This window comes from Pseudorasbora parva, chromosome 9 (assembly GCF_024679245.1).
Source record: "Pseudorasbora parva isolate DD20220531a chromosome 9, ASM2467924v1, whole genome shotgun sequence".
Taxonomy (NCBI): domain Eukaryota; kingdom Metazoa; phylum Chordata; class Actinopteri; order Cypriniformes; family Gobionidae; genus Pseudorasbora; species Pseudorasbora parva.
Window position 1 is genome coordinate 20,460,005 of NC_090180.1, and position 12,480 is coordinate 20,472,484.

General features: G+C 37.5%; 1 protein-coding gene across 2 annotated transcripts in view; it reads left to right on the forward strand.

Moving 5' to 3' along the window:
* The window catches only part of usp33 (ubiquitin specific peptidase 33), a 57,535-nt gene extending 45,483 nt beyond the window's left edge, over positions 1 to 12,052 (forward strand). For both annotated transcript variants that reach the window (XM_067454278.1, XM_067454281.1), the window contains 6 exons: positions 691 to 860; positions 5,704 to 5,785; positions 5,873 to 5,981; positions 9,710 to 9,812; positions 9,997 to 10,065; positions 10,918 to 12,052. In XM_067454278.1, the coding sequence (XP_067310379.1) occupies positions 691 to 860; positions 5,704 to 5,785; positions 5,873 to 5,981; positions 9,710 to 9,812; positions 9,997 to 10,065; positions 10,918 to 11,075 (691 nt within the window). In that variant the 3' untranslated portion in view covers positions 11,076 to 12,052. The remainder of the gene's footprint in view (positions 1 to 690; positions 861 to 5,703; positions 5,786 to 5,872; positions 5,982 to 9,709; positions 9,813 to 9,996; positions 10,066 to 10,917) is intronic.
* The last annotated feature ends 428 nt before the right edge of the window (positions 12,053 to 12,480 follow it).

Sequence of the window (12,480 nt, forward strand, 5' to 3'; positions counted from 1 at the left end):
TAATTAAGAAATTAAATGAATATATGTAGGCTAAAATTAAAACTACATAGTTTTCAATATACAACATTGATTAAAAGCTACTGTATTAAAGTTTTTATTTTATTTTTATAACATGATATTAGAGGTCAACTGTCCCTTTAAGGGCTAGGCTGCGCTGCTGTCAATTGAAGACCTGGTCACATCTCATATACAGACGCGTGGTTTTACTTTCACTTTAGACATAACCGACTGTGTTTATATGTTAACCTTGTGTGTATTTGACAGTATTAGCGCAGTAAGACTGTCCAGTAATCACGTGTGTTTGATAAACCTTTAGTGCGTGCGCATTCAATGCAAATCGAATTAAATGTTTAACCAGCAAGGCTTTAAATTGTGATTAAACACCCCTTAACTTTAGTGCATGTGATTGGATATTTGCTCATATCAGCGTGTAGACTCACAGGCACATTCAAAAAGAGCCGAAATAAACTGAGAGAGATATTTAAAACGGTGAGAAATGGAAATAATTAATTAAAATGCAAAACCAAAAAAACGCAATTCACCAGCACGTATTGAACCGTGAATGCCGTACCGAACGGTTCAATATTATATTGAGTATTGTGGCATCCCTAATGTAAATCTCTGTGCTGTGGTGAAGCATGTGTTGGCAGTTGTTAAATGGCACTGATGGCATTTGTGTGTGTGTAACAGGAAGAGTAACGACGAGTCTCAGAAGGAGAGGCGGAAGGTGACCAGTCTGCTCAACATGATGGAGCCAAGCCTCCTGCAGTTCTACATCTCCCGCCAGTGGCTGAACAAGTTCAAAACCTTCGCTGAGCCAGGACCCATCTCCAACCATGACTTCCTGTGTGCCCACGGAGGTGAGGACCACTCTTATTAAAAGGGTCATAACATGAGAAATCAAATTTCCCTTGATATTTTTACATATAAGAGTTCTTTGTACTAGGGCTGGGCGATATGGAGCAAAAAATATATCTCGATATATTTTGCTATATCTCGATATACGATATAGATCTCGATATCTTTACAGGAAAAATAACCCCCTAAAAACTACAGCAAAAACAAATATGCCAAATACCAAATTCTTTTTTTTATTATTGAAGTGCAAAGAGGTAGTCAGTTCATGTAGGAACAAATTGCTTTTGCAACATTAAAAAAAACTCCCTGATTACATAAATAATAATAATTTAACTGTAAAAGAAAATAAATAATATTTCCTTCTTTTCATTTATTTCATGCTTTCAAAAGATGAATCAAAGACTCCCTTTTTTACACTTAAAGTAAACAGTAAGCATTTTGCAGAAAGATGGGGGCATGACTGAGATATAAATAAACTGATTTTGTATCAAAGTTCAAACAGTGATGTTTGTCATGAGTTTGACAAAATTCAAACTCATCATGCAGGCTACACATGAGCTGAATTTCACTTCTTTTCCAGTTACAGAAGGAAATATGAATGTCAGAAGGTAGGCTATATGATAATATGATACAGTACAACTGACAGAAGAGCACTGTGTCTCAGGACACCCGGGATGTCGCGTTTTTCCCTCTTGGTTAAAACATGAATAGACCTATTCATCATAATCCCGTGATAAAGCTGACAAAATAATAATAGTAATGATATTGCAATACTTTATAAATGTTTTCAAATGATTTGCGATCATTTTGACATTTTAACCGAAAACCATGCGATCAGTTAGACACAAATCATACAACTGACATGATTGCGACCGCGTCTCGCACCAATAGTGTCAATCACCTGACTGTGGGTGAAACTTGCGCTTTGAACTATGATGAACATTAATATTTCTTTATGAATTTTAGCAAGCAGTTGTGTTAGAAGGAAAACATGGTCTCTAAACTGAGTCCCGAACAACGCACGCGCTTGTCAACATGATAACTAATCCTCACCTGGTTGTGGAAGCAGCTGTGTTCAATGAGACGACACGCGAGGGGAGGGGGAACAAAAGCAAGAGGCGGGAGGCGCGCGAGCGGGAGCGAGCACAGCACAGAGAAGGCAAACAAGCAAATTGGCGGAATTAGAATTAAATATAAACAATATATCAATATATACGATATGTCCAAATCCATATCGAGTAGAAAAAATATCTCGATATATTTTAAATATCGAGATATCGCCCACCCCTACTTTGTACCATTGTAACATAAAGCAAGTTTCAGAATTTAAGATGTTGTTATTATAAATGAAGAATTCATTTAATCAAGCTCCAAAACTCATTTTGATATTGCATGATCTGAGACGTCACTCAGGCAAGTACATTTGGATATGAGTGCCCCCAGTGCAAGACATTGGCAAATAGCAAAATAGTTATACATCTTTGCACAATCAATGCCTACTGACATTCAGTCGCTTAACAGCTGACATTTGTATACTCTGATTGTGATCATCATGTTGCATCAAAAGCGAATACTCCCCATTATAATCACTTGGAATGTATACAGATGCGTTCAGTTTCTGACTTACTTGAGTCAGTCGACAACAGGACAAATGAAAGCGTGATTGATCGTTTGCTTTGACATGTTCAGTTTAAACTGCTAGCTTACGTCTCTGTACAGATTTCAGAAGGATCCCAGCCTTAGAAACAAGTGGATGGATTATTTTATATAATGACGTCTTGGATTGTGTTGGAGGATTATGTTCGTTCAGAGCATTTTACTACAGATTGTTTTGTAAATGAGGCATAGTGTAATGGAGAGTTTGCAAAGAAACTTTTATTGAAAGATGAAGCAGCCAACTGTATTGTATTTGCCAGCAGCTGCATCGTCATGGATGTGATTTTTCCGCATTGATATTGATTTTATTTTATTTTTTTAAGTTTGGGTGATTTATAACATGCATTTTATTGTGGGATTTCTTTATTTTTTGTCTTTACCCGATCACATGCTCTGTTATAAACCACAAGTAAATGTTTTCATAAAAAGTTTTACATGGACATGTACACTCACCTAAAGGATTATTAGGAACACCTGTTAAATTTCTCATTAATGCAATGATCTAATCAACCAATCAGCCAGTTGCTTCAATGCATTTAGGGGTGTGGTACTGGTCAAGACAATCTCCTGAACTCCAAACTGAATGTCATAATGGGAAAAAAAGGTGATTTAAGCAATTTTGAGCGTGGCATGGATGTTGGTGCCAGACAGGCCGGTCTGAGTATTTCACAATCTGCTCAGTTACTGGGATTTTCACACAACCATTTCTAGGGTTTACAAAGAATGTTGTGAAAAGGGAAAAATCCAGTATGCGGCAGTCCTGTGGGCGAAAATGCCTTGTTGATGCTAGAGGTCAGAGGAGAATGCGCCTACTGATTCAAGCCGATAGAAACGCAACTTTGACTGAAATAACCACTCGTTACAACCAGGGTTCTAAATTAACAACCGCCAAATGCAGGTTAAAATTAATTTTGGCGAGTGTTAATAAAAACGTACTAGCCAGTTTGGCAGGTGATGCATGAGGCATTACATGCATGATACATAAGGCTCTGTTCTCGGTCATTTATCTCCCTGCAACCCATGAACTTCCTACATTTCCCATGAACATGGTGCCGTAATGCTACTCGATGACGTTTCATACGCCCATTGGCTGCGCACAGTTTGCAGTGAAACCTTGTCTGGGACAAGTGGGTTTTTTTAAGGGGGGAGTGAAAGAGAATTTTCCATAAAAAATAATTAACATTAAGTCACACATTTTAGATGCTTAGATTTCCGCTGCAAAAATAGTTCCAAACAAAGATCACTGCAGAACCGTAACGCATTTCACAGCAACAGTGCATCACTGAACAATTCAGCGTTTGAATGAATCGGTTGAATCAAAGATTAAACGACTGCCTCATTCTTGAATGAATCATCCATTTGAATGAATCGTTTAAGTGACTCAGTGACTTGCCCATTAAGACAGTTACTGCTGCCACCTACTTTTGATTTAGTTTCATCTTTCCAACATTTCTTATTTGTATATTTAAACATATTTAAAACAATCTTGTAACATTATTTAATGCAGTTGTAATTTTTGTTTGTTTGTGTAAATTATTTAATTCTACTGGTAACAGCCCTATAGTGCCTTATTCTAATATAATTTCTAGATTAAATAAAACTATAAATGAAATGCAAGCTTAAGCATATGGTTTGTGGGATGTTTTCTTGGCACACTTTAGGCCCCTTAGTGCCAATTGAGCATTGTTTAAATGCCACAGCCTACCTGAGCATTGTTTCTGACCATGTCCATCCCTTTATGACCACCATGTACCCATCCTCTGATGGCTACTTTCAACAGGATAATGCACCATGTCACAAAGCTTGAATCATTTAAAATTAGTTTCTTGAACATGACAATGAGTTCACGGTAGTAAAACGGCCCCCACAGTCGCCAGATCTCAACCCAATAGAGTATATTTGGGATGTGGTGGAACGAGAGCTTCGTGCCCTGGGTGTGCATCCCACAAATCTCCATCAACTGCAAGATACTATCCTATCAATATAGGCCAACATTTCTAAAGAATGCTTTCAGCACCTTTTTGAATCAGTGCCACGTAGAATTAAGGCAGTTCTGAAGGCAAAAGGGGGTTAAACACAGTATTAGTATGGTGTTCCTAATAATTGTTTAGGTGACTGTATATGGATTTTTTTTTTTTAATCCTATAATTCACATGTAATAGTGAGTGTTTTTTTTCCTATGCAAAGATTTTAGCCAATCATTACATTGGCCGTTTAATGACAAGCCTTAAAGGAGCCTCCCTTTAAAAACTGATAATTTCAGTCAGAGGGTCTTAATGAAGGTTGAAAATAATATATGATCTATATTGGTAGCGCTTTACAATAAGGTTTCATTAGGTAACATTAGTTAACTACTTTAGTTAACATGAACTAAGAATTAGTAGTACTTCTACAGCATGTATTAATCTTAATGTTAATTTCAACATTTACTAATACATTATTAAATTCAAATGTTGTATTTGTTAATATGTATTGGTGCACTGTGAACTAACATGAACAAACAATGAACAGCTGTATTTTTTTATTAACTAACATTAACAAAGGTTAATACTGTAACAAATGTACATGCTCATAGTTCATGTTAGTTAATACATTAACTAATGTTAACAAATATGACCTTGTTGTAAAGTGTTACCTATATATTAGATCCGCATATACGTTTTAGTTGTGCAAAAAAAAAAACTATGTTAACATTATAAGTGAACCTCAAGAAAGATTAAAATAATAATACAAAAAAACATATGTAATGACCCTTTTAAATTCTGTGCCTTTCCTACATCCTCTTCCCATTGTAAAGTATTTAGTACACCACAGACTCCCCACCAGATATAATTTGAGATTCTACCAACATTAATTGAGGTCAACTGCCGCACACATCCTTTTCACTGATTATGTTTGTTTTTCCTCTCTTCCTCTCCTTTTTACTCTACTAAACTTAAGAGTGCAGCATGAGCTTAGTGTTTAGATGTGAATCTCTTCAGAAAGCATTTCTAACTCAAAGGCCTTTTTCTCTCCTTGATCTGATTTTTTAAAACCAATTTAAAGGAAAAGATATGGTCGAGGAGATTAATTATTTTTAAGTCTTCTTGAATGCAGTTTCGTGTTGACTTTTAAAGGAGAAATAACCTTTTTTGAGTAGAAAAGCAGATGATTTGGTTATGTGACCTCTTTTTTTTTTTTCTTCAACAGGTATTCCACCAAATAAAGCCACATCTATTGATGATCTTGTAATGATGCTTCCCCAAAGTGTATGGGATCATCTGTATAGCAGGTAAATGTTTGTTACTGCTCTATTCAGGGCTTCATGCTGAAGTTCAAGTTTATATTAAATGCATGTTGTCTGCATGCTGTTGTTCAGGTACGGAGGCGGCCCCGCTGTCAATCACTTGTATGTCTGCCACACCTGCCAGTCCGAGATCGAGAAGCTGGAGAAACGCCGCAAGAATGAGCTCGACATGTTTGTTCGGGTAGGAGCCGCAGTTTCAAAAGGGAGTTTTATAGGGATAGTGCATTAACTCACCCTCAAGTTGTTCCAAACCTATATACATTTCTTTTTTCGGCTAAACAAAGAAGATATTTGGAAGACTATCCGTAACCAAAATAAATACTACAGAAGTCAATGGTGTCCCCACAACTCTTTGGTTACAAACATTCTTCAAAATGTCTTCCATTGTGTTCAGCAGAACAAAACATTTAACTTGAGGGTGAGTAAATGACAGATTTGTTTTTTTTTTGTGTGTGTGTGAGCAATCCCTTCAAGGGACATTTACAGTGAAGAACATCTGGTCTTTCAGTTAATCTAACGTCTGGACTGTTATCTGTGCACACACCCACCATCACGACCACCGCACCACCCTCTCCTCCAAAACGGTAGTCATTATTTATGCATGACAACAAAAGTCCTTGATTTCAGCCAAAGACACTCAGCTTGGCTCAAATTAAAGGCAAACAAAGGAGGCCAAAGGAACAATACTGTGGACATTTATCTAGGCATTGCACCAATGTTAAAATACGATTTTAAATACGAATTAAGATACAATAAGCCTATTAGGGCTGGTTATTTTGATCATTGATTAATCTGTCATACCCAAAAGCAGGATTTGTAATAAATGCATTGATAAAACACATGAATCATTACACTCTTAAGGCCTAAGTATACACGAGGGTCAGTGTACAAGTGCACTTGACATGAATTTTGTCATCTGAAGAGTACATGTGTACTGAATTGATGTTTGTAACTGCGCATACATTACGCATAATTGTTTTCAGTATTTACATGGGTTTTAACTTGTGGCAAGAGATTCTTCAAAACTGTGCATTATTTGTAAAACAAAGGATACTTTCAGCTTTAGCTCCATCTGTTAGAGACTTGGTCAAAGGTGTCGGGCCAAAGGAGGCCAAACTTTGGACCTTGAGGCCCACTTTCCTGCATAGTTTTGTTGCAACCCTAATCAAACACACCTGAACAAAACCACAGTGTGCGTCTCGATCAGCTCCCTAGCTCAGTAGACGGGGCACTGATCAGGGAGTTGGCCATTTTAAGGGCTGTTTTAATCGCAGAACCCTTCTGGGGCTGCCTTCCACTCCACTTGCAGTACTTGTGAAATTCCCTAAGTGGACTTCCCCTCTGAGGAATCCCGGCCGCCATTTTGAAATGTGTTCCACTTTGTGAAGTGGACAAGGGATGTTTATTTTGGACAGACCCTTGCTCCCTCAATTTTGAGTACACTTTATATGTACACTTCAGGCAGCTTCATAACCCAAACACACCCATATACATGAAGAATGCTGCATTAAACAATTTTGTAAGGGGGAAAAAATGATAATAAATCAACTCCATAGTGGATTACAAGTGATCAAAAGCTTAGGATATTCCAATTCAGTCCATTGCAGGTTCCGCCAGTAGTTAGCACTCATGCAACATGAGCGATGACACACATCTGAGTGAACGAGATGGAGGAAAGTTAGCGAGTGAAGGGCATAATACAACAAACCAGAACGCAGCCTAGAACACTGAAATATTTTATTTATTTATTTAACCTTTATTTAACCAGGCAAGTTACTTAGGAACACGTTCTTATTTTCAACAACAGCCTGGCAGGAGAATTAGATCTCCTGAAAGACATACAAACATATTTTACAGTACATATATATATAAAACATTCATGTAAAACATTTACATTCTGTTATAAAAACACTCCTTAATAGTTTTTTGAACGCTGAGATAGAAATATATGATTCCAATTTCAGTGACTTTTGTACCTATTCCAGTCGGAGCAGCAAAACAAAAAGCTGAACGACCATAAACGGTTTTCTTCGATATTTGCTTCCTAAAAAGTCCCACAATGCTCCATGAAAAACAGGGAAGTTCTGAAGCACTAAACTTAAATAACGTAAGCCAGTTCACTACAAATAATGACACGCGATAATGTTTTTTTAAAATACAAATTATTAAAAAATAGTTCAGCATACATCACTAGACAGGTAATGAACATAATCTAGCTAACATTTATCATTTATTTTATGGCTGAAATGTTGGGCGTATATGTAACAAGCAAAGTATTTATCAGAATGCAATGTCTGAAAGATATCAGCTCTGCTGTTGTTCATAAATACCAGTAATACGTTGTCACTTTGCCGGAAATATTCACCAGTGTCCCGATGTGTAGTGAGCCAGTGTTCTTTACTGTCCTTACTAGTGCCTGAATTCGTGACCACGATATAATGATTCACAAGCTCGGGAGCTATAGAGCTGTTTGACACTTTTAAAAATGAAATATAAAATTCTGTGTCGAAACCGGAAATTCTGGAAAACGAAAATGCTTTTTAAATATTATTTATTTCGGTAACACTTTAGAATAATGGTCATTAGTTAACTACATTAGTTTACATGAACTAAAATGTTTAGAGAACTGCATTTATTTATCTTTGTTAATGTAAATTTTAACATTTACTAATACATTATTAAAGTCTTGTTAACATTAGTTAATGCACCGTGAACTAACATGAACAAACCATGAACAGCTGGATTTATATTAACTAATGTTAACAAAGATTAACAAATACGGTAACAAATGTACTGCTCATCGTTAGTTAATATTAGTTGATACATTAACTAATCTTAACTTATGACCATTGTTCTAAAGTATTACCTTTATTTTGTAATTTTAGCTTTTTTTGTAGAATTTATTTACTATTAGATTTATTTTTATGAAATTCAATAATTTTAATGATACTGAAAAAATACAACCCAATAAAATAATTGATAATTGAAATAATGAATAAAATTAAAACCACACTTTTATTTAAACTAACACACTAAAATTGGACAGAAAATAGGTTAATATTAAACATCAATATATTATTCTTTATATGGTTCTATGCAACAGAATTAGATTTAAACGGATGTATTTTTTGACCAGTTATCCAAATAATGTATAGTCCCACAAGGCTATTATTATCCAAACATGTGAGCAGATCAGTGAATGAGAGGGAAGCATCATTTTTCCAGCGTTGCCCAGCACAGCTTGACCACACCGTGTTAAAGCACAGTAAAGCTATTGCAAACAGAAACAAGTATACAACTACATCGAAATTTCAGTGCCTTATTTGAGCAGACTTCGCTTTTTCAATGAGCCTCAGTGGTAAATGTGTGGAACGTTCACATGGGCCGGGAGCAACTGAGCTCTGCACATGTATAGAGCGGATTATTGAGCCGAGCGTCACAACGTGCAGCGATAACGGCTAGAGCGAGAGTAAAACTTGAGCGCTGAACACTGAGGGGTGGGAAGGCTTATATTTTTTGCTGTTTTCTCTCTCGGACAAAAATCTCTCTCGGTCTTCAGTATTGCTATAAAGTTATAAGCAGGAGAGATTGATCAATGGTGAAGCGAAACTCTGCAGGAAAGTGGACTTTGAGGGCCAGATTTGAGAACCCCTGGTCTAGTGCATGTTCACATTGGAGTGGAATGCAAACACGCATTGTGTGTGTCCGGCGCTATAGAAAGCAGCTGCTTATGTAAGCCATAGACGGCAAGGTAGCTCACTAGGATTTGGAGCAGAGCTTCCGTCTCAGTTTATCCTGTTATTGTTTTACAGCAGTGGGGTGGGAAGATATTTCATGAAGAAATGCTCAGGTAATTGAATCTTTTTTCTATATCATGGTCTCATGTGCTCTCTTCTGTCCTTCATGTAGCTCAATAAGGCATTTCAGGAGGAGGAGTCTCCTGTGGTGATATACTGTATCAGCATGCAGTGGTTCCGGGAATGGGAAGGCTTTGTCAAAGGCAAGGACATTGGTAAGTCATTTCTCATCCCTGCTGCTGATACTTCTAAAGTATCTGAAAGTTTGAAATGGAATATTAACATCATGTTCTGTGGTTATTGATTAATAAGGAATTCTTGAAGACCTTTCGGTCGCTCTGCACTTTCGGTTAGGGTATTTTGTGCGTTTCTGATGATAGATGGTCTTGTGTCTTTCAGATCCACCGGGGCCAATTGACAACTCCAAGATTGCTGTAAATAAAAACGGACACATCACATTAAAGCCAGGTAATGTTTACCATCTAGTTCTTTTAAAGTCATCATGAAAGGGCGTAGCCTGACAAGCCAGACGCACATCAAGATGTTTGGTCTGGAAACTCACCATTGACAGGGCTCAATCCGAGGAGCGGGATATGGTTGTCTTTCAAACTCCCTCTGCACACAATTGGAAAGCGCTTCAACAAACCAGAGCAACGTAAAGCTGCGCTAGTTGACAGATTAAACTTTCTCCATATCCAGTCGGCAAAACTCAGAACACAACTTCCCTTTTTGAGAATGACTTCAGTGCCGTTCTTTGTTCTTTTCTCAGAGAAAAGCTTAACTCCAAGTCTTCCAGAGCCACGGTCAAAGCTGATTTAAAAGACCGCCGTTCGCCAGCTTCTGTGTTTACTAGAAGCACGCAAGTGCAACCCCCCTGTCATTATGTTAAGCCCCGCCCACCGACTCTATTCACGATGTGACATGAGTGACAGTCCCTCCGACTAGAAATAAACTAATATATTGAAGTAGATGTTGTAACTCCAACAGTTCACTGAACTGAGACGTGTTTTGCTGAGATAACAGATGAGAACTCACGAGCAGCTGATACTGAGCATGCATGTGTAACCGAACATACAGCGGTTCTCGGATCAGCAGTACAGAATCGAAAACAGTTTCTTTCGGACGCGTTCGATACTGAGAGCTGATGAGCTGAGCACGCGTGTTATTTGTTCAGAGGAACGAAATGCAGGTTACAGGTGTATAAAACGAAACGCGTTTAGAAACAACATCACATAACGCTGTCTTATCACTGTATTATTTTAAAGTTGGGAAACACAATGGATTGTAAAACATTTTTGTGCTTATTTTATGGTTTAACAGGTGCTGATTCCGGCCAGATATCAGAAGAGACCTGGAACTTCCTCCATTCCATCCACGGAGGAGGGCCAGTGGTGACCGTGCGGCCCAGTGTCAGCCATCAGGAGTCGGAGAGTTCTCAAACAGAGGAGAAGATCGAGGTGGAGACGCGCTCGGTGTAGTTGTGCCAAGATGCCGCCGGGCCACGAGGGGACCGAGACACACTTATTATTTTGCACTTCACTTTTGTTTTCAAGCATTCTAGCAAAGGACCTTACAGCTTCACCTCAACATACACACTCTCAATACCCTTTATGACTGTTCTTTATAGCAGACGGATGGATTAAGCATCCTCCAGTGTGCTTTAAATTTGTATATATCGTGCAGATCCACTTCCTTTTGACACTAGAAACCAGTTAGACTTGAGACGCATTTTCAGTCCATTAATGCATTAACTGCATTCATAAGAGAATCTGCTTCGCCAGAACCAAATAGACCATGATTTGTGTTCTACTGCATCTGTACATATTTTTGAGGTACTGCCTCGCTTAAGAAAAAATGAAATGTTGTCTTAGTGGATGAAAACTTCATGTTTTGGGTATGAAGGGATACTAAATGCTACGTAGTCTCAGGAAAGAACAATTTTTGTTTTGCACTGTACTGTAGATTCAAAAGGTGCATGCTTCAGCTCTGATGTTCCATTATGTATTTGAATGTACTAGTACTTAAAGAACACGTTCCTGCACTAAATGTTATTTATTCCAGAGGGGTATGATTATTCCGGCATTCATGGAGGTTTTCTTTGTTTGTACATGATTCGACAAGCTAAAAGCAGACGATGAAGAATGCACGCTAATAGGAATGTCTCGTTATGCTGGCAAGAAAATCAATTCCTCATTTTTATTTGTGTTGCATAGCTGGGTTGCATGGAGATGCAAACAATAAGGTGCACATTTGAACACATCAGTGGCTGTCCTGTTTAAAAATGCTATGTGAAAGAAAGAAAAATCTGATCAATTAAATCCTGGTGCCGCACATGTGTACATTCAAGGCATTATTTAATGTATAGAAGGATGTGATGTTTTTCAATATTAATTGTCCGCAGAGATGAAAGCTGTATCTGAGTGGCTACTATTAAACCCAAAACTTGTGCTGTCAATATCTGTCATCATTCGTATGAAAGGCAAGAAATAAATTTGCTGTGTGAATGGATACATTAAGCATGTCCGTGTAGTATTTCACCCCAAAATTAAAGAACATAATAACGAATTATCATTATTCATAAAGGAAATAAAGCATTTTTGGCATTTTTATTAAAATTAATCACATTTGCAGTTCAGTTGTTAATCTCATGAGTCTCCATTACACTAAAACAGTACATTTTTACTGAATTGTGTTAACACCTCAATACCTCACCGTTAGGAGAATTAGATGTTCAGGGTTGATGTCATGATGAAAATGTTTGTGTACATTTTCTTTTTATAGCATGTCTAATTTTCATGTTTTGGGGAGAAATATAGCCAGGACTTGTTTTGGCAGGGTTTGCATGATTCACACAATGTTGTAGAACAGGATTTTTCAGTTTCC